This window comes from Ascaphus truei, chromosome 4 (genome assembly GCF_040206685.1).
Source record: "Ascaphus truei isolate aAscTru1 chromosome 4, aAscTru1.hap1, whole genome shotgun sequence".
Lineage (NCBI taxonomy): Eukaryota > Metazoa > Chordata > Amphibia > Anura > Ascaphidae > Ascaphus > Ascaphus truei.
Window position 1 is genome coordinate 273,199,202 of NC_134486.1, and position 23,432 is coordinate 273,222,633.

Below are 23,432 nucleotides of genomic sequence, written 5' to 3' on the forward strand. Positions count from 1 at the left end.
CAGACTTTTGCTTGTTTGTCTACAGTGCTGGAGACAGTAAGTCCGGCTACATCTGTAGTTCAGATTACATAGTGATACATTCCTCTGGTCAGAAAAGTGGGTACCAATACAGTTAGTGACTCAGCGAAGGAAATGCCATGCAGCAAAATGTCATTCCTTTTATTTAATGGCTTGTTGGCATGATGTTACCTTGTAAAAAAAATGGGAAATAACTGAGCACTATGTCCCATATTCACTAAAGGGTGCAAAGCTTTAATAATTGAGTAGGAGGGCTTCTGCTTTAGTGGTATTAAACAAGTGACACATTTGGCTTTTGCCATCAAATTGATATTGGGAGGAAATTTGATCATGTCAGTGTTAAACATGTTGATGTTTGAGCATGAACTAGCATGCGTTCTAGTTCTAGTTACTAATACAGAGTTATGTTGTTGCTTCAACACTAGTATTTTTTTTTTTTTAACTCAAATGTATAGGTGACACATGGATATTTCACTATTAGGTGGTATGGACCGGATTTTGCCATTTTCCTAGAACACTAACCAGACATGAAAGGTCTGCCATTCAAAGTACACTGACAGTGTTTGATTAGTTTATTTATTATTGCGACTCCTTGCAATATTAAGCTTTTTTTTTTCTTCTTTTTTTACTTATGTTCTGTTTCTTGCTTTTATGCATGTACAGATGCAGCGGCCGTTATTCGAACACTTCGCGCTTTGTATACCTCGGAATTCCCATGTCATAGCGCGTGATTTCTTCCAACCTTACCGCATTAAGACGCGAGTGCAGAAAATGGCATTTTAGAGTTCTGGTTTTTAAACTCCTGAAATTGACACGGTAGTACAGTAGCACAGTACTGTACACATTACAATTCATCCATTTCATTGCACACAAAGAAACAGAATCCATGAAATTCAAACAAAGCAACCGTGATAAACACGTGTGCCTGGGGCGATTGGCCGCGTTAATGCCGCGTGGAATACAGCAGAACACACGGAAACGGCGCCGTGATTTTTCGAATAACGGCCGCTGCATCTGTATTGAACAATAATTCCATGTATTCTCATGCCAGCTCTGTAAAACTCTGAATCCAAACGTATGCTATTTGTAAAAATATGCATTCTTGAATTAAACATTTTAGGCCAACGCATAGTGAAAAATGAATTAAATTTAAGTCAATCCTATTCATATTGAATAGGTTGCGAAGTGAACATCACAGAAAGTTTGAGACAAACTGTACAGCCAGTCTTATCTGTAGCTTCCATTTTTTTCTTTGTTGGGTATTAATGCCTTCATGGTAAATTGGTCAGTTTAATAGTAATTTCCTAGAGAGAAAATAGAACCGTCAAAGTTTGACAACTTGGCAGTATGAAATTCACATTTTATTTTCATTAACCCATTGTAAATATTTGTTCTAACCAGTTATATCCCAAATGTATGTCATATATAGCAGTGCAAAGTTTAATACATTGTAAAAATTGCTTCATTTTCACTGGTTGCAAACATCCATAAGCATGTACTCCTTTGTCACTATGAAAGAAAATGCATACACACTTGATTCTCTTAATGATAAAAATAAATATTTACATATTTTCTCTTTTTGCTGGCCAGGGTTGTTGTTCATGGATGTATAATACACTGTTTTATAATAACCGTGTTTAATCCAAAGACAAACAGCTGAGTTATTGATGGCTAAACTTGGCAGTTGGATTCTAAAGCATGTACATTTTTTTTTGGTCTTAATTATGCATTCATTAAAAGCTTTTGTACTCAACTGAATAAAGTAAATATTTTCTTGATCTCTGTAGTGTGCTCCCAGACTGTAGATTTGCACAGCAGGGCCCTGATAATATGAATAAATTGTATTTCCCCTAGGAGATTATCTTTCAAAGGCGGTTGTAAAGCAGTGCAGTTATTCATCTGGTTCTTCGTGTGTTTCTTTGCTACTAGTAACATGGTTATCCCGTGTTTACTTATGATCAAGTTTCATTTATTCATTTCTCCTATCTGTTTGGAGTTAATCCACATTTCTGATAGTATTTTAAATTACTAAGGGGCTTATTCTATATCCGCAGAAGCGGAAATTGTGCACTTTTCGGACAAAAGTCCCCCCAAAACGTCCCGATCGACTATTTCATTGGACATAGAATAAGCTGCTAAGGGATTTGTTTACTTTTTGTGCATATAATATTTTAACACATTGATGTACGTTTATATATTTAGCCTTTTAAAGTAACGGCGTGGTTCACTTATTCTAGTTCCTTACATTATATTACAAACAGAGATACTATATGCAAATGCCAAAATCTTTCATTGTTTACTGAGACATTAATTATTGTTGCAATGTAGACCTGCAAAGACACACTTTATAGTATGGATGTGGGTAGAACAAGAATCCCTAATATAATGAGGCTTGTGTGTGAATTCACAGTGTGTAAAAAAGCTAGAGACGGGCAAGGATGCAGCTTTTTTTTAAAGGAGAGATCGAGTGGCCTGTGGATCTAGGGTTCAAGGTAAAGTGCCAGAGAAGGAGCAGGGAGGGAGACCATTCAAAAGCTGACTTCAGGCAGGGAAGGGGGAGCGCGAGGGAATCGTTTCTAGGTAGCAAGGAGGGGGAGCATATTCTCACCAAACAATAATAGGCTAAACAATAGGTTAATAAAAGTGCTCTTCATAATAAAGAGAAACAATGTATTTATTTAGTAGGTAGCCCTTTATCTTCGAGTCAAAGATAGACCCTTACAAGATTTAAACAATGGACGGTAATGAAGGGGTTACCATTATGCTGCTTACCATTTCCCTCATATTCATAATTCTCCAGCAAAGATTCCTAAATTGGGAGAGCAACTTGCCTTGTTATTAACAGTATCAGTACTGCAGTGGCTTGTCCTAGGTCTGTCGGGACAAATTAGAATGGGCTGTCACACTGGTTAGAAGAGAGATCATATTGTGTTAGCTTCACTGACTGATTTATAGTAGGCCTGGTCACATAGATAAAGCGTTCACAAGTAAGTGTAATTCATTCCCTTCTTATCTGCAGATCTTAGTCACCAATATTCCTTTTACTATTCTAAAGCACGCAGGGCTGGATTCAGTAAGCTTCATTACCCTATTTAAACGTGATGGTAACCTAAGTTAATGCCCGTTAATACCCTTGTTTCTTTTCAAATACTTATTTAATAAGTCAGATGCTGTTTCACTCAAAGGGTCCTATTCTATAAACTTCAAAAGTAACTCATCAAGCTTTTTGAGCACTTCTTGAACGATTTGGCATAGTAGCTATTCAGAAATCGGGGCTGCAACTAGCAAATAACTCGCAGATCTCATCTCGCCACCTCAACCTTTACAGCCAGCTTCATTACGTTAGCGGCTAACCAGGGTTAAATATCAGTGCCCGGTTTATTGTGGGTAGAGGTGGTGGGTAAAAGTGGTATTTGGCTTGTGGTGTGTGTTTATGCTTAACCGGAGGGTTGCGGGAGGAGTTACCTTAGAGGTTACAACCACTAAGGTAATGAAGGGTCAAACCCCTCCCACTGCACACCCGGTAGGCATAAAAACCCACCACGGGCCAAATACTACCTTCACCCATCCCCTCTACCCACCTTTCCTTTTTTTGGTGTGCTGTGATGTCATCAATAAAGGGAGGGAGCCATGCTATCTGATCTTCTCTCTTACCTCCCTTGGTGACGTCACAAGGAAAGGCATCCCATGGTGTATACACCAATCCGATTGGTTGGTGGCCATGTCCTGGTGGCCATATTGTTTTTTTACAGAAGTCTTAAATGGAGGAAAGCATATACTACCTGATTGGCTGGCTCCCCTTCCTTTTTAATGATGTCACATTCTGAAAAGAAAGGGGGGAACCTGTCAGATGTTACACAAGCCAATCGGATTGCGGTTGTACCATTTGACACTCAAATGTGACATCAACGGTCTTATATAAGGCCTGTCCCATCTCATTTGAGACCAAGAAGATGGGACACCATCACCCCCCATTGGATTATAAAGAAAGAAGAAAAGAAAGAAGAAATTTACCAGAGACATCTCTTCAATCAAGATATGATCATGGACTTCTTCGCATCGGCTTTTTGTAGAGCATTGCTACATGGGTCAGGAGTTACTGAGAGAGAAGGATTCGGAGGGTGAAGACACCAAAAGGTAAGAAACACACAGATTGTATTTTTTGTGGGTTGCCCATTGACTGCTAATGTGTTTATCTATGCCCCTTTCTGTGTATAGATAATCACAGAGACAAGCAATGCATTTTTTTGGCAATTGCTTGTTTTGATTTAATTGTAATGTATTGTATTTTTTTATTTTTTTTAGGTTGCCCATTCATTGTCAGTATGACAATCCATGCCCATATTCTGGGTATGTCTGACCAGTCACAATCAATGGCTTTATTATGGAATGCTTGTTTATATTTAAATGTGTTTTATTTTGTAGCTGCCTTTTCTTTTTGGCGTGCTAATACATTGCCATATTGGCAAACCATGTTCATATTATGGGCATGGTTTGCCACTGTGCCAATCAATTGGTTTATTTACTTTTTGTTATTGAAATGTAATGTATTTTATAGTTTTTTTTTATTTGTAGCTTGCCCATTCATTGCCATAGTGAAAAACCATGCCATATTATGGGCATGGTTTACCACTGTGCCAATCAATTGGTAGAGAGGGAGGGGGTTTGGCCTGGGGATGGTGGTTTGGCCTCCCAGGTGAGTAGCGGGGGAGTGGAGTAAAACCCTTAATTACTATAGCAGTTACTAACCACAAAGGTGATTAAGGGGTTAGTGGCCAATAGTTTGTTTTTTATTGTAATGTTGCTGCCCACGGAGGACACAGAGATGGGGAGGAAGACGAGGATGGCCTTCATCCCTACCTCACAGTTTGTGACTTGCGGTAATACTTTCTGAATACTGTGATAACACAAGTCAAACCAAACTGTGGGGTCATGCCAAAAAGTTCGATATGGCAGTGATTTTATCGAAGCTACTAGAATGGGCCCCGGAATCTTTTCCCTTGTGATTAAAATCTTCACCCAAACAGTTGATTTGTAGATGATGATCTGATGACCAACAGAGGCATTTTCTTGAACTGTATTCTAATTTTCCAGTTAACCTGACAAACAATTTTCCTAGTGTGTATGGAGCAAAGTTCCCATGTACAAAGTTCCATGTTTTTTTATTTATTTATATAGTGGGAACAATATGCTCACTGCTTTGCAATAAAAACAACATTGATCGAATACAGGGAAATATAATACAATAAGTACAATACCTGTAGTATAAGATTTATAGCGCGATAGCACTGATACAAAAAACAGGTCGGACGACCTTTATCGGTCTTAAAAAAAATGACGTTCATTCTTAGTGAATACCATTTTTGGCCTCATGTCTTAGTGCGTGATAAATAAATGCAAAGTCGGGCGCAAATGCACTGATTTTATCACTGCTTTGTGAATCGCCCCCAATAAATACAATACCTATAGTGAGCCTTCCGCTTGAAAAAAAAGGAGTCTTACAGATTAGCGAAACTATACTGTACAGGGTTAAACAATTTCTGCATATCTGTTAATCCAATGGTTGCAATCTATGCTGCATCTTTAAACTTCAAGTCAATTCAAAACGGGTTAAAATGAAGGAATTAACCCATTTTGTGTTGTGATTTGCCAATATACCTATTTTTTATATTAATTACTTTTTTGTAGCTATAGGTGGTTGTGTGATCATCTTCTATTGGTATTATTCACCATTATTTATATTTATAATGTATTATACTGTAGGTCTGTTGACTTCTATCCACATTGGTATTTTCTGCCTTCTATATTCTTATTGTTTTTGCCTTGCCCTGGATCACCGACTCTCCAACCCCTCCCCGAGACCCTGGCCACACCAGGCTTTAGAAATATCCAATGCACTTACACGCAGGTGAATACACCTGCCTCAGACACCGCGTCTGGGTCAGGACCTTGAGGAGAAACACTGGTTGTACAGTATATGTATATAACTTTATTTGTATAGCACCATCCATGTACGTAGCGCTTTATAGAAGTAATAGACGTGCCATAATAATAGGAGACATACTGTAATAGCAATAAGCACTTCAGACATAAACGAAAACATTTGGAAAAGCAGGGCCTGCCCTGATTAGAGCTTTTAATCTAAGTGGTAAGTAGGGAGAACTTCCAGAGACAGTAGTTGGGTGCTATATAACATAGTTTACGGTTGGTTAAGAGAAATGTTTATTGATTATTTAAGTGTTTAACAACACTATTGAAATCGTATTTTCTTTTATCTTATTATTATTTCTTTTTTTAAATTCTAACTTAACAATAACAGCACATGTATTTGCATCTTATTTTTTAATTGGAAATAGTCATAAGTGCATAATTTTGCAGTCAGGCAAATACCATTGCATATTGGTTTGTTCCCAGATGGAAAGCAGCCCAGAAAATAATATCTGTGACTGGCTATTGTCATTATAATTTTCCATTTCTTTCCCAAGACAATACAAACATTATTTAAATAAAAAATAATAATTTGCTGTTGAGAAGCACATATTTGCATATTACTTCTTGTTTGAATAAAAGACTATTGCCAAAAAAATACTCTTTTTTTTTTAAATGTGTTTTTCTCTGATCTTTCTTTTTCCATCTAGGAATTAAATAGCTTTAACTACTTGGACCTGTATAAGCTTGCGGACTTGTTTAACCTAAATTTACTGGAGACAGCAGTGGTAGACTTTCTAGTAAAACACTTGTCAGAGCTTCTGAGCAGCCACCCTGAAGAAGTTCTTGCGCTACCCTTCCGTCTTCTCAGAGAGGTTTTGAAGAGCGACCAGTTGACTTCACTTAGCGAAGAACAAATTTGGCAGGTAAGCAAGGGTAAAATAATGCCCAAGGATGCACCCTCGTGTCTCAAACATGTTACTCAAGCTTGCTCCACTCATCAGGTTTAGGGAGCAGACACTGCAAAGATTTGACTGCATAGCCAATTCATTAAGGTTCCTTTTTAATGTACATTGAAACCATCTTTATAATGCAAGAGAACATTTTAATGCAGTTCATTTGAATGGAGTGAAACTCTTCCCCAGCAGAGGGAAGACAGCTCACATTGATGGAATAGAGGCCTTAATTGCTAAATTGGATGAAAAACTATGCAGCCCAGCTATAGGGTGTCTTTCCCAGATTTACCTCCGTATTCATTAGCCTAATTGTATGCACAAAGACGGCACAGTAATAAATTCATTACAATATGCTTCACGCTCAGCAATTACTGATGTCTGAGTGGTTAATAGAAGAACCTTTAGAGTTGAGGACTTACAAAAAATTAAAGAGCCAGCATAGCAAAATATTTAAAAATGGCAATCTACTAACATAAACTGTTCAAGTAATACTATTTGAAGCATTGACAGCATTCTAAATATTGTGTATAATGATATGTAAATTGTACATACAGATGTAGCCCGCTTCACCTTACTTACTAATATCACATTATAACACAGCATATTACAGAGTTTTCATAGGATTCAATGTCGGGGATAACGTAGAATATCACAACATATGCCACCATAATGCGCCAAAGGTTAAAATAGCCCTGGCTATATTTATATATACGTACATACATAGTATGTAGTAGAGGAAAGAGCCAGCACTCCCCTTATAAGTCCTGTAGTAGCCTAGTGCTTGTCCCTTAATAATAAGTAAGAGATACGTTACCATCCGAGGACCGATAAAGTAGGGACAGCTCACAGTAGGTAAGTATTCAATAAACTATATTAGCATATACATCACAAAGAACCAACGTTTCGACCCCGCAGAGGGATCTTTATCAAGGGGATGTGAATATAGTGCTACAACAAGTGAATGCTTATATACCTGATACCCAGTGCTCCCACACCCACAATCAATTAAGACATTCAGAAAAATATGTGCATCACGTGCACCACGTGCACCACAGGAGGTCTCCAATCACCAGCAAACGGCCATCTTGAAAAAACTCTTCACCGGTATCCTGAAGGTCCCGTGTGCCAAGGTCAGCTGATTAATCTCAGCCGGCAGATATCAGCGTCCCTGGGAGGCCTGGTAACTGTCCTTGCGCATGCGCACTGCTGCTCATATTGTCAAAATAGTTTTTTTACACTCCCATTTGTTGCCGTCCTGAAACACAACCACTAGATAATAGTGGGCAGCCATCTTGGAATATATTCTCCCTTCAGGCAGTCCCGTTTCAGCAGTATCCAGCCGGTAAATTAAGCGTCGTGCTGTTGCATAGCAACCAACCCTGCACATGTGCACAACACACAGCACAGTTAAAAGTAATAGGAGACCCACGGAGAAGGATACAGATAGTAAAACGCAGCGGAGCTCGTGTGGGAAGGGCGAGTGGGAAAGTGGGGAAGACATACAACATAATAAATGGAAGAGCGGACATGTAATAAAGCATAAATATTAAACAACTAATAGAAACATCTACACCAACGGACCAAATATGTAATCATGAAGTAATAAAATATATACAATATAACTAACTGTGTCATACTACTTGTATAATAAGGCAATAATGGGACCTATGTAGTAAAGGTGTATATCAATATGTAACCAAGGTGGGGGCACATGTAACAAGAGCATATCCTGAACACAGAATCAGATAGGTAGCTAATGGTAACACGGATGCTGCTTGATATACAAACAGCTGTGGGATAAACCACTAAATAATTGAGTAAGTGTGCAACAATAACAGAAATTAGAGATAATAAGGGGCGGAGTCTAGGTCCAGTCCTGGTAGGAGTACTGCGGCGCTTGTGTGCAGCGCACGCGCGAGGGGTGTCACCCAACGCGTCATGGAATGCGTCACGGGACGGAACTGATGTCCAATCCTCAAAGTACCCCCCCTTCAGGGGCAACCTCCGGGCATCTCAGGGATCATTTGGAGGGAAACTTGTGGTAAAAGGCCTGAGCGAGCCTTGGAGCATGGATTGGTCCCTAGGAATCCGCGAACGCTCCTCGGGATGAAGCCCCTCCAATGGACCAGGTACTGAAGCTTCCCTCTGGTGATCCTGGAGTCCAGAATGGTCTGCAACTCAAATTCCTGCTGGCCTTCAACTGGGAGAGGCTCAGGAGGAGACGTCGAAGCAGGGAACTGGGAATCCTGGATGAAGGGCTTGAGGAGAGTGTGTGGAAGACCAAAGGAATCCTCATAGAGGCTGGCAACCATAACCGGCAGGTCACCGGATTGACCTTCTTGATGACAGGAAATGAGTCAATAAATCGGGGTGCCAATTTTGCTGTATGAATCTTCAGCCGGATATTCTTGGTGGACAGCCATACCTTTTGCCCCGGATTGTAGGTAAGTGCTTCCCGGCGATGCAGGTCGGCCTGCTTCCTCTGCATGGAGACTACCTTTCTGAGATTCTCATGAACCTTTCTCCATGACTCTTGAAGGTGCAAAATCCTCTTGTCCACTGCTGGTACCCCAGATCCAGGTCCTGCAGTAGGAAGAGCTGAGGTATGGAAGCCAAAATTAGAAAAGAATGGTGAACCCTGGGTCGTCTCATTACGCAGATTGTTATGAGACAATTCGGCCCACGGCAGGAGATCTACCCAGTTGTCCTGGATATCAGAAATTAAGCAGCAGATGAACTGTTCCAGTGACTGATTCGTCCGCTCCGTCTGACCCTTTGTCTGAGGATGATAGCTGGAAGAAAAGTGAAGGGAGATCACAAATTGTTTGCAGAAGGCCCGCCAGAACATTGAGATAAATTGTGAGCCTCGATCTGTCATAATGACTTGGGGGGGACCCCATGAAGGCGGAACACCTCCTTGATAAAGATTTTGGATAGTTTGAGGGCATTGAGTAGACCCTTGAGGGGAATGAAATGGGCCTGCTTTGAGAATTGGTCGACCACCACCAGGATGGTGTTCCTACCTTTGGATATAGGCAGTTCCACGATGAAGTTCATGGAAAGATGAGTCCATGGACGATCCAGAATCGGAAGGGGTTGTAGCTCATAATGGGAAAAATAAATTCCTTCCTGACTCCAAGAATTGACAATCAGATTACTCCCTGGATCAAAATCCTTCCCATGTTTTCTTATTTGGTATATCCCTGTATACCTTTCCTTTCTAAAAAGACATCCAACATTGTTTTGAACATATCTATTGTATCTTCCATCACAGTCTCCATGGGTAATGAATTTCACATTTTAACTGCCCTTACTGTAAAGAAAACTTTCCTTTGTTGCTGGTCTCCTTTCCTCCAACCTTAAGGAATGACCCCATGTCCTTTGTACTGCCTTTGGGATAAATAATTCATTTGAAAGCTCTGTGTACTGTCCTCGAATATATTTGTATATAGTTATTATATCTCCTCTTCGACGCATCTTTTGTAATGTAAAAAATCTAATTTCGTTAGCCTCTCCTCATAAATCAGATTATCCATCCCCTTTATGAATTTGGTAGCTCTTCTCTGCACTTTCTCTAGTTCCATAATGTCTTTTCTAAGGAGTGGTGCCCAAAATTGTACTCCATGTTCAAGGTGTGGTCTTACTGATGCTTTATAAAGGGGCATAATTATGTTTACTTCCCTTTTATCCATTGCAAGTTTAAGATAAGATCTTACCACACTCTAGCCCCTTCCCATTGTCAGTCTTGATTACACAGCTTTACTTACTCACTTACCTATGTTCCATGCTGCTATCAGGAAACTGATCACGAGCGCTTTAAGGAATCATTTATATATTGGATTATACTGTGGACTTAATGTGTGCACGATCTAGAGCATCGGTTTTCTTGGAGTTTACTCCTTGATATTTTTCTACATTGGGACTCTGACTGGTAGCTCATTGATGTACACGTCTGCAATCAAGAACTTGGAAACACATAAGTTGAAGTTTCTATATATATTGCCAAGTTCATCCGTTTGGGGTGCAATACGCAATCAGGTTGTTTATATATCCTTTTGCTTTTTATGATGTTATACGAGTGCATACTCTAGCAACTACACTTTAAGAATAATTTTTTTGGTAATTTAATTACTTATATATTTTTTTTCATAAAGTTTTTTCTATAATATATATTTTTTGTGATATTTTATCACACTATGGAGGATGAGGATACTCTAACCCATGAAGCTGTACAAAGGACATATAAATATGGATCTGTGAATAATAGTAAACGGGCCAAGAAGGCTTCACATGTTTTTGGTGAACAACAAGAGATTACCTATGATGAACCATCAGACTTGACGAATCACTTTGTTAGACTGGAGAAATTGTTAGTACAGGACATAAGACTCTGGTGGGACATAACTACGCTTGAAAATTATATTAATACAAATAGAATTCCTAGAGGACTTCGGGTCAAGAAGGTTCCTACATTTGGGTTTGTAAATAAACAGTTTGAACGAGACTGGATAAAGATTTTAGACCAGTGCTCTATCAAGCTCATGGAGCTAATTATTCAACAGAAGATTCATGACAAGGTTGTTTTACATACGGAAATTACATCTTTTCAGAATAAATTAAAACTTTTTGAAACAAGGGAACAATTTATTAAAAATGATGCAACCCTATTAAAGAATATTGAAGCAATCGAAGAAGGGATTAGTTACAAGAAACAACAGAAATTTGAGAGGGATAAGGCTGATTATACCAGGGGTCATGTTTATTGCTGGCAAAAACCGCCTCAGAGAGATTCATCACAATCTAGAACACCTAGGAAATATTATGATAAGGGAGGTGATTATCGTACACCTAATAAGACCATACTTAAAACAAGGCGAGTAGAAACATCAAGCTTTGACTCTGATCAGTCAGAGAATGAAACTAGATCCCACTCGGTCTCTTTTGATAGATCAGATTAATATGGGAGGGATCATGGTGAAATGGTAGATCAGACACTAGACCTTCTACCTCCACAGCTTTGCTTTTCTCCAGGCCGCTTAAATCGGACTCAAAGACTGTTTCCAATACAAGTTCAAAAAACTTAAAAGAACACGACGATCAAAGAGGAAACGCGGGGAAGAACAAAAAAGAAGAAATACACATAAATAACTCCATTGACAATGTAATTAACCTCTCAGGGATCGAATTAACCATTGACCAATTATCTCTATTGAATCGGGGCCCACACAGAACTTCCAATTATTCCAGACGGTTATTGACTTGCTGAAATTCACCCGCAAGCTATCACTTAAAAAAAAAATTTCATCTAGAGGAACTACAACACCAACTGAGGCTCCAGTGATTGATATTGTATCATCTGATAACTTTGTGAAATTTAACTTTCAGGAACAGTGTCTCTTATCTGATATGGAGGACATTCTTGAACAACAGGGGGAATCATTGAACACGTCTTCTCAGCCGTTCTTTGGAAATCAAGACTCTGGTTTTAGAAAAAATTCAATTTTCTGTCCCAGTTCTCAGAGGTGTCCATATATTACGACCTTTGAGAAACTGGTGGAGCGAGACATTCGTTTGTTGGATAAAGGTTTCTCATTTTCTAATGTTTTGTCTAATAACCTTACTATTTCAGAGGTTGAACAATTGGAGGTCCTTAAAAAAGATGATAGATTTGTCTTTAAAAATGCAGATAAGGGAGGGCCCTGGTGGTCCTATCAACTGATCAATATAAAAATGAGGCTTATAGACAATTGAATGATATATCTCTTTATCAATGTCTCAAGACCGATCCAACTAAGGATTATATAGGTAAATATATGGAGCTCTTGGATATGGGTAGAATACTTGAAGTTATCAATCATAAGGAATTTGAATTGTTGACCTGTCCACATCCCGTGGTACCTATTTTTCATCATCTCCCAAAGATCCATAAATCGCTGGTCAACCCTCCTGGTCGACCCATTGTGGCGAGTATTGGATCTTTTGGAGATTGTCTATCGCGGTATGTGGACAGGTTTTTACAACCATTACTTTATCAGTTACCATCTTTTATTAAAGATACGTCAGATCTTATTATGTCAGTGCAGGATTTGAAATGGAAGCGGGGATACAGGTGGGTCACATTGGATGTGGCCTCCCTGTATTCTATCATCTCACATGAACATGGTATTAACGCAATACAACATTTTCTCAATTTATCAGATCTTTCTATCACTTTATGCACTTTTTTACTTGAATCTGTCACATTTTTACTTACTCACAATTATTTTATGTTTGATTCACGTTATTATTTACAAACATTGGGCACTGCTATGGGTTCTTCTTTTGCTCCGTCGTATGCTAATCTTTCTATGGGCTTCTGGGAGTCACTGCACATTTATCACGATTCTAATATATATTGTAAATACAACTGTATATATATATACTGTAATCACATAGTTTTTTATAGACGCTTCATTGATGATCTTATTTTGGTGTGGGATGGGGACTCTGAATCACTTGTCACTTTTATTAACACTCTTAATATCAATGATCTCAATTTGAAGTTCACATATGTTCACAATATGCATCACATAAATTATTTGGATATTACACTGTTTATTGATAACGACAAAAAAATACAAACTGACATATATAGAAAGGCCCAGTCCAAGAATGCTTTTCTTTGTGCAACCAGTTGCCACCCTCCCGCTTTTATTAAAAGTATACCCAAAGCCCAATTTGTTAGGCTTAAACGACTATGCTCTGATAATGAGACATTTAGATCTCAATCCCTCGTTATGGCTGATAAATTTCGAGCAAGAGGTTACAAGGATAGAGATATTATTTCAGCATTCGATCATGCAGATTCCTTGGATAGAAAATATATTATTAAATATAAACCCTTCAAAAAGAAGACTCAATATAAATATGAAGATAACTCTTTATGTCCATCATTTATTACTACCTTCAGTAGACAATCCCAATCTATTAAAGAGATCTTTTTCAAATATTGGAAGATACTATCTTTAGACAAGGATATTGCATCCATTATACAAGGAGGACCTAGATTCATTTATAAGAAAGCTAGAACCTTAGGTTCTCACCTCTCACCAAGTCTATTTAATTCGGGTTATCGAAGATCCCAAATACGGAATATTCCGAAGGGTTTTTTCCTATGCGGGAGATGTTCTATTTGAAAAGATGCTAAATCTATTAAGAAAATTTCAGGTGCTGATGTTAACCACTGTGTTGGAAGTTTTATTAATTGCCACACCAGTTATGTAATCTATCATCTTCAATGTGGTTGTAAAATGTCTTATATTGGTCGCACTATAAGACCATTGCGACTTAGAATTCAAGAACCTATTAGATTAATTGTCAAAAAAGATTTGTCACATCCGGTTTCACGTCATTTTTCATCTTGTCCCCATGGCAACATTGCTAAATTTACCTTTTCTGGGTTAGAACATGTAGATGTACATCCCAGAGGTGGGGATAGGTTGCTCAAACTTAACATGAGAGAAATGTTTTGGATCTATGCAATGAATACCCTAAGTCCTGCTGGTATTAATGTGGAGTGGGATTTAAAGCACTTTTTAGTTTAAAGATGTTTATTTAGTTTCTAGATTTTTTCTATGTTATTTTTATGTTTGTTTTCTTATATTGATAAATATTAGGTAATTGTTTAATATTATCTAGATTGTTACATTATATATGGTTTATACTTATACTTTCTAGTTATTTACTCATTTATATATTTTCTATATGTATATATTATATATATGGTTTTTTCTTTAATATTGTTTTTTAATATGGTTTTTAGATAGATACTTTTGGTGATTATACTTTGTATTACGGGTTTAGATTATATATTTTTTCTCCTCCTATATATACTTTCTCTCTAGATTTTTTCTCATAAATGTATTTTTTCTATTTTTTATTTATTTTTTCATTTACTTAATTTCATATTAATTATTTTTGATAAAAAGATAAGATCTTGTTTGCCTTTGCAGCTACTGCATGACTTGGGGCACTATTGCTAAGCCTGCTGTCTACAAGCACTCCTAAATCTTTCTCCATCAAGGATTCCCCTAATTTCTCCCCATTTAATTTGTAAGTCGCCTGCTTATTCTTGTTTCCCAAATACATACAGTAACCTGACATTTATCTGTATTAAACCTCATCTGCCATTTACCTGCCCAAGTTACCAGTCTATCCAAGTTCTTCTGGAGAAAAATAACATCCTGCTCTGTTTCTACTACCTTACACAATTTAGTGTCATCAGCAAAGATGGAGATTTTGCTCTCGATGCCAACCTCAAGGTCATTAATAAACAAGTTAAAAAGCAGGGGTCCCAGTACCGATCCCTGACACTCACAACTTTAGCCCAACCTGAAAAAGTTCCACCCACAGCAAACATAATAAGGTCATAGCAAGTACATTAAAGTCTCTACCAAAAACCTCTTCAAAATCCAAACTTCATGAACTTTCAAATCCAGGATTTCTTTTGCAACATACTAGGTTTTTTTTTCAGTTATAGAACAGAAAAACCCGCAAACATTTGCAAAAAGTTGGAAAATGTCAAAACACCAAGAAATTTTACAACCAAAAATGCCAGTCAAATCGCTCCCCTTTAGAATTTTGATACCTGCAAATGAAACACTATAGGATGTTATAGATTTGTTGCGTTGTGTCATACCTTTTAGGGAGTTTTTGAAACTTTGCAGGTATTGTAGAGTACACTTGAAGAACAGACCTAAAAGGTTTCAAAAACTGTGTTCATGATAATTTCACTAGAAAATAGTTTGTCCCCTAAAAGCTTTCATAACCTACAACTAATCTACATCTCTCTAGAATCAATACGGCACCAGAACTTTGAACTATATGATGTTCTAGAAATGTAGAATGTTTAGGGAGCTTGTGTACGATATCTGGAAACAGTGATATTTGTCCTTGTTATATTTTACCAGAGAAAGAGAAGTATTACCAAAAATGAAAAGCAGAAAAAGAAAATCTTGTATTTTGTGTGGTCCATGTACTGATGCAGCCACCAGTATTAGAAGGCTTACCTGGGAAATTCTGGGAGAATTCTGGGGCAGTCTCACAGTAAATGCTGCAACATTGTCTGAACATTGCCTCAACATTTCTGTGTGATTCATAATGGCCCATCGGATTAACACAGCGGGGGCCCCTGCAGTCCCATTAAAACTGAATGGGACTGCAGGGACCCCTGCTGTGTTAATCCGATGGGCCATTAAGAATCTCACAGAAATGTTGAGGCAATGTTCAGACAATGTTGGGGCATTTACTGTGAGACTGCCCCAGAATTCTCCCAGGCAAGAGTTCTCATACTCGTAGCTGCATCTGTAATGTAGGGTAAGAATAGACCTGCTGACTCCTATCAAATGGCATGGAACTTCTGTATTATTTTGTACACAAAAGTTCCTAAAAGGAAAGAGTAGTATAAGCAGTTTGGTTACAGGTATATGGTGTAGTTAGCAAATATTGCATTTATGTTTTAGTTTTTTTGAGTGACAGAAAATTCTACTGTGTCCACTTAAGAGTTATCTTAGCTGCCCCTACAAAGGTTACTAACACTATTATGCACACTCTTTATTACTAGTTCCTTGCTTCAGGCTATGCATTTCATCCATGGTCATTGAGAATGAATTAACAATGACCATAAATATCAACCACTTTAGTGTAGTCATTCAGAAGGCAATAAGGATCTATTTTGCTTTATCTTCGTAAATAAGTAATTCTCCCACAGTAAAACCCAATAGAAAAGAATCAAATTTAGACCTGCAATATTGCCTGAAGTGTAGATAAGTTCATCATTTTTGTAAAGGTTATACTGGTAATGCAATATACCATGGAAGAATCTAATATTCATCTGAGGTGAAGATTGGGGAGAACTGAGGATTAGTGTCAGGGTGTTTTATATAAGCAAAACTTGATGGACAAGCTGGAGACAGATCTACAGAATCTCATTAAATTGCTGAATTGTTCATTACTGACTATTCTCACTGAAATAAAGTACTCATTGACTTTGACAAATCCTCATCCCAATCTCTTAAAGAAAAACAGAAAACAGCAAAGAAATCAGCACAAAGCATTTTATCCAGTCCACTGTATTTGTTGTACTGGATGTAGCCAGTTTCTAACGAAATGGTGTATGCACAATGCAAGTCATTTAAGTGAGAAGGATACATGCACATTTCAGGGAGTAGAAATTAGTAGAAAGGAACTAGCAAATGGCAATAGAAATTAGAAAATGCTAATAGGTTTATCAAACCAAAAATAATATTGCCAAAAATTGAATAATTAAAAAATAAGAGGTACAGCTTCCTCAAAGCAATAGTAAGCTGTCAATGGAGTTCTTCTGTGATGTACAGTTTTTGAGGTTATACACGTTTTCTAAAATCCAGACAAAAGAAAAGTGTTTTCTAAAATTCAGGACAGAGAACAGTTCGGTAACGAGGATATTTGTAATATTGTAGGCCAGGCACACACACTAATTCAAGCTCCCAACAGTCCAATTATATTTAGAGTGGGAAATGTGTTGTGTTTTAATTTGAACTTGGTAGCATACATTTAACCACAGTAGAAATCACAAATTATACACTCATTGCTTTCTCAAGGGAATATTCACTGTAACATTACCAAGTCCGAATTACGAAACAATTAGTGTTATGCTTAATATACAAAAAGTAAATTGGCACGTGCTGGTCCAATCACGTGGCATGTATAGATTATGGGGCCGATTCACTAAGCAGTGATAACTGCTTTTAAGTATGATAAATGGCTTTTAAGACCGATACTGCCTGCTGTGCGATTCACTAAGCAGTGATAACAGTGCTTTATCGTCCATAAAAGGCATTTTTTAAGCAAAAAAAAACGTGGAAAAAAAATACGTCCAATCAGGCAAAATACAGCAAACGCGCCATTTTTTGCCAGCCAGAGCAATTCACTAAGCAGTGATAAGTGAATCGTACTTTAAAAGATTTCTGCACAGCTAAAGGCTGGCGCAAAAGAAACTGAGCCATGAAAAAAATCATTGTTTAAGTATTTTAACCACACAATTAATACAACAGGCTGCTGGGTGTCCCTGGGTGATCTCAGCAGGAGTCCAGGGCCCTCGAGTCATCCCGCAGGAGTCTGGGGCCCTCGGGTGATCCACCCAGCGTATTTATATTTACAGTAAATATATACATTTACATAAATAGCTTTGCAAATTTAGTTAAAGAAGTCTTAATGCAAAGAACAGGCTAAAAGGTATCACAGATTATATATTCCATACTGTTTGCTGGAAGGTAATGTAGTTAGGTTCTAATAGTTCTGTGAAGAAAGAATGGGCAGTAATAATGATTTTTAACGCTATTTTTGGAGTGCCCTTAAAGAACGTTCTACATCAATAATACCACAAATTAGAAAGCAACTGAAGGATTTCACAATGGTCTTTGTACAGTAGCTCAGTAGTAGAATTATCTCTGTTTTTATTCCCATCTGACCACACTCGTAAAACAAAAAATCCCTGGTGGTTTAAACAAAGGATCAGAAGATCGCAGATTAGTACCCACTGGTAGAAACACATTTTAAGACCTTTAAATCCAGTTCATATATGTACATGACCTTTATTTGGACAGTACATCTATAAAATGGGTGGAGATAAAAGTCCATCCTACAGTTGTTCTCCGTAACATATATGGCTGAGTAGAGTTTGAAGAGAATAAAAATATGAGGTTATAAACGCAATGAACAGACAAGGAGCAGATGTCTGAATGTTCATGGGATTGATATTACTGTGCCTGACATTTTCTCAATCAGCCCCCGCAGTGCGTTCTAGTATCCTGCTAGCCGTCCGTAGCTAAAATATGTTGGGAATGGAGTTTTGTAATCAGGGCCCGGTAGTCAGAATATTGAAGTTTGACTGGTTAGGACATGGATAAGCCCACCTGCAGCATCATTGAAACAGTCAGTCCTGTGCCAAACATGAATAAAGTTGTTTTTAAAATGTTAAATGTTAGTTGAGTTTAACCTTTCTTCTCAGAATTCTTATAAGAACAAACAATTGTTTGCACTTTGTAGTAGGTTTGCAAAAACACCAGTTCCATTTACTTCAGTAAGATCAATTTCCTCCCTCACCTTCCCTGCGGTTCAAATTCATGTTTATCAAGTAAAAGGATTCTTAGCCATCACTTTTGAGAGTCAGCAAAGCGTTTAAATCTTTGAGAACCTCCTTAACTTCCCTCTATGATTCTGCACTACCCTTAGGTCCAAATCCACAAAGCTCCATTAAGTAAGGGCCCAGACCGTAATGTTATCAAAATCAGTCACGGGCGCTATTTTTCCTGTGGTTAACCCGAATTCACAAAGCTAATTATATGCAAAAACAACTGCCTTTAGGTCTCTCATTAGCATAGACTTAAACGTCTGTTCACAGGCAGTAGTGTAGGTACGTTACACATGTTAGCGCTGATACACACGTTTAGCTATATTAATGTACAGTTGCGCCAACGAGTATTCTAAAACGTGCCTTGGAAAATCTGGGGCTATCACCAACAAGACCCAGGTACATGCTGGGTACATGCTGCAACATTTCAGTGACATTTCTGCAGAGACTAAAGGCCCATCGGATTAACACAGCAGGGGTCACTGGCAGTCCCATTCAGTATGAATGGGACTGCCAGGGACCCCCGCTGTTAATCCAATGGGCCATTAGTCTGTCTGCAGAAATGTCACTGAAATGTTGCAGCATGTACCCAGCATGTACCTGGGTCTTGTTGGTGATTGCCCCAGATTTGTTTTAGAATACTCATCGGCACTACAGTATGTACGTGTTAAACCTTACTATTACACATGTGCAAAGGCTGGTATATCGCGCATGTCCATAAAAGAACCAGTAGCGCATGCGCATTAACATGTCTAAACTACCTGGACGTTACGTCAGAAAACAATGGCAAATGTATAAATACCTGTTAAGTAACGTCTATTACTCAGAGCACATACCAGCATGGAGAGAGAACCAAGTGTCATGTTGCAGTCTCACGATGTAGCTCCTGGTCCTGCACAGCCAGTAAGGATGTAACGCTTCACTGAGGAAGAGCTAGAGCTTTTTATTAATGGGATTTTGGACAACTATTCCAAGCTTTTTTGGTGAGCTGTATAATCGTACCAGCACAGCAGAAAAACAGCGCATGTGGAGGAATCTGCTGACAGCAGAAAAAGCACTGGGGCATCTTGCTAGGAGTACAGACCTGCTCAAGAAGCGGTGGTCTGATAGCAAAAAAAATTCAAGTACGCTGTAGAAGCTATTGGACTACACCAGGCCAGCTAGGATGATCAGACGGGGACCACCAGCGAGCACTGATCAATGGAGGCCATCTCTCCATCACAAGTAGTGGGACTGCCTAGCATGGTTGATACTGAGCTACCGGAGGTAGCTGGTAAGTAATATTCATATAAATATGATAATCAATGTTATGTAACTAAAGAGCAACAACCGGAATCATGGTACTCCATAACAGTACTTTAAAATATCCCACTTAATCTTATATAGTCATTATACTATATTCATTCATATAGGCCCACATCAACTAAAATGTTATAAGCATTAGCACGCCTTTACTCTTATTCATATGAATGGCCGTAAAGCCGTGTTAACGGTTAGCACACTTTATGCCTCTAGGCCTAACTTATATACATAGCTATATGTGCATTCTCTGAACAAAATGTTGCACATCATTTGTACATTATTTTGTATTGGGAATAATTAATGTAATGGTATTTCCCCCCCCCCCCCTTTTCTACATAGGGCCGTCTCACATACAACCTGTGTCAGAGTGTGAGGTTTCAGAGATGGATACTTCACAGGCAACAGAATGTGAGGAGTTTGTCATCCTCAACCTCCCAGCGGTGCATGATCCATCTGATGCTGGACCTTCCTCTGCACCCATGGTCCCTGTGACTTCTCTTTTTGCCTCACCGGCTTCTGCTGCTGCTGCTGCTTCTGTGGCCCCTCCTGCTGCATTACCTGCTGATACTCTTTGCTCAGCCAACATATGCAGTACTTACGTCTGAAAATAAGGAATCATCACAGACAGCATTGCAACACTTTGGCAGCTCAGAGGGTATCTACAAGGCCACCCACAGTTTTACAAGTGAGATGGTCACTATGATTCAGGAGGCCGCAGAACTTTCTGACAGCCTCATCAGTGACAATACCAACTGTGAGCCAATCCAGTGAAGTATTCACTCCAATTGAGGTGCCAGCTACTCCACCTTAAGGGGCATATTATGCCAACGTGTGACCAAGCACTCCTGCTCCACAAAAAAAGCACATCACTTTTAATTGTTTTGTTACCATATTATTTAGCCATTTGTGGGGCATGTTATTGTTCTTTTTGTTGTAAATTAGCATATTTAATACTATGGCGTAACAGTAAAAAAATATATATTTGTCCTTACAATTTGTGTCTTCGTTCCATTATTACATAATATATAAATATTTACTTATGTATCCTGACACTCAACATTATAGTTAATTTTCTTAACAGGGGTAATGTACAGTAATGTAAGAATAAAAAAAAAATTAGTAAGGTGCTGTAATTACACATAATCATTTCCTCAGTTACATGCTAAATTAGTTGTCTAATATTACTGTATACAGTATAACATATATTATTTCAAAGGATTATGGTATTGTTGATGATCACTATATCATTTTTCAATATATGTGTGTCATTGGAGACCAGGCATTTACACCTTTATAGATCACTAGCTGAGAGACCCGGCGTTGCCCGGGATGTAATGTTCCCGTTCCTCTCTCTCCTCCCCCCTCTCTCTGTTTGTCCCCCATTCACATCAATCCAGTCCCCCCCCTCCCTCCCTCCTTTACAGCTTCATGTAGCGTGTGTGCGTCAGTCACTGTGTGTTTGCTCGCGCGTCAGTGAGTCTGAGGCAGAAACACAAACACACACAGACTGACTGACGCACACACAGTCAGTGTGTGCCTCAGTCAGTGTGTGCGTGCGTCAGTCAGGCTTTGTGTGCGCGTCAGTCAGTGTGTGCGTGCGTGCGGCAGTCAGTCAGTGTGTGCGCGCGGGGCGTCAAAGGCAGGGGGGGCGTCAAAGGGAGGGGGGGGGCGTCAAAGGGAGGGGGGGGGTCAAAGGGAGGGGGGGGGCGTCAAAGGGAGGGGGGGGGGCGTCAAAGGGAGGGGGGGGGCGTCAAAGGGAGGGGGGGGGGGCGTCAAAGGGAGGGGGGGGGGCGTCAAAGGGAGGGGGGGGGCGTCAAAGGGAGGGGGGGGCGTCAAAGGGAGGGGGGGGCGTCAAAGGGAGGGGGAGGGCGTCAAAGGGAGGGGGGGGGCGTCAAAGGGAGGGGGGGGGCGTCAAAGGGAGGGGGGGGGCGTCAAAGGGAGGGGGGGGGGCGTCAAAGGGAGGGGGGGCGTCAAAGGGAGGGGGGGGGCGCCTCAAAGGCATGGATTCCTCCCCCTGCATTTCCTGCAGTGGACAGGAGGGGGGGGCAGTGGACAGGAGGGGGGGGGGCAGTGGACAGGAGGGGGGGGGCAGTGGACAGGAGGGGGGGGCAGTGGACAGGAGGGGGGGCAGTGGACAGGAGGGAGGGGGCAGTGGACAGGAGGGGGGGGGGCAGTGGACAGGAGGGGGGGGCAGTGGACAGGAGGGGGGGGGCAGTGGACAGGAGGGGGGGGGGCAGTGGACAGGAGGGGGGGGGCAGTGGACAGGAGGGGGGGGGGCAGTGGACAGGAGGGGGGGGGCAGTGGACAGGAGGGGGGGGGGCAGTGGACAGGAGGGGGGGGCAGTGGACAGGAGGGGGGGGGCAGTGGACAGGAGGGGGGGCAGTGGACAGGAGGGGGGGGGCAGTGGACAGGAGGGGGGGGGCAGTGGACAGGAGGGGGGGGCAGTGGACAGGAGGGGGGACAGTGGACAGGAGGGGGGGGCAGTGGACAGGAGGGGGGGGCAGTGGACAGGAGGGGGGGGGGCAGTGGACAGGAGGGGGGGGCAGTGGACAGGAGGGGGGGCAGTGGACAGGAGGGGGGGGGCAGTGGACAGGAGGGGGGGGGCAGTGGACAGGAGGGGGGGGCAGTGGACAGGAGGGGGGGGCAGTGGACAGGAGGGGGGGGGCAGTGGACAGGAGGGGGGGGGCAGTGGACAGGAGGGGGGGGGCAGTGGACAGGAGGAGGGACAGGAGGGGGGACGCAGTGGACAGGAGGGGGGACGCAGTGGACAGGAGGGGGGGGCAGTGGACAGGAGGGGGGGCAGTGGACAGGAGGGGGGGGCAGTGGATAGGAGGGGGGGGCAGTGGACAGTGACACACACACACACACACACACACACACACACACACCTCAGTTGATGCGCCCTTTCTCAGTTCCGTTTGGCGCCGGAGGTGAGGGAGCGACACCTACCTGTACTTCCGGGCGCCGCCACCGTCTGACTCGGCGCCGCGAGGGAGGAAGGGGGTCCGCCATCTTACGCGCCGCGTGGCAGCTGCGGGAAGCGAGGTGATTTGGAGCGGGGAGGGGGGAGAGGTGAT

General features: G+C 40.7%; 1 protein-coding gene across 6 annotated transcripts in view; it reads left to right on the top strand.

Moving 5' to 3' along the window:
- The window catches only part of KLHL32 (kelch like family member 32), a 236,107-nt gene that overhangs the window by 170,372 nt on the left and 42,303 nt on the right, over positions 1 to 23,432 (top strand). For 4 of the 6 annotated variants that reach the window (XM_075597504.1, XM_075597502.1, XM_075597506.1 and 1 more), the window contains one exon: positions 6,657 to 6,872. The exons of 1 other annotated variant lie outside the window; for it this stretch is intronic. In XM_075597504.1, coding sequence (XP_075453619.1) covers positions 6,657 to 6,872 — 216 coding nt within the window. Of the gene's footprint in view, positions 1 to 6,656; positions 6,873 to 20,694; positions 21,262 to 23,432 lie in introns of those variants that run through there. One more of the 6 variants, XM_075597508.1, reaches the window with a different exon arrangement.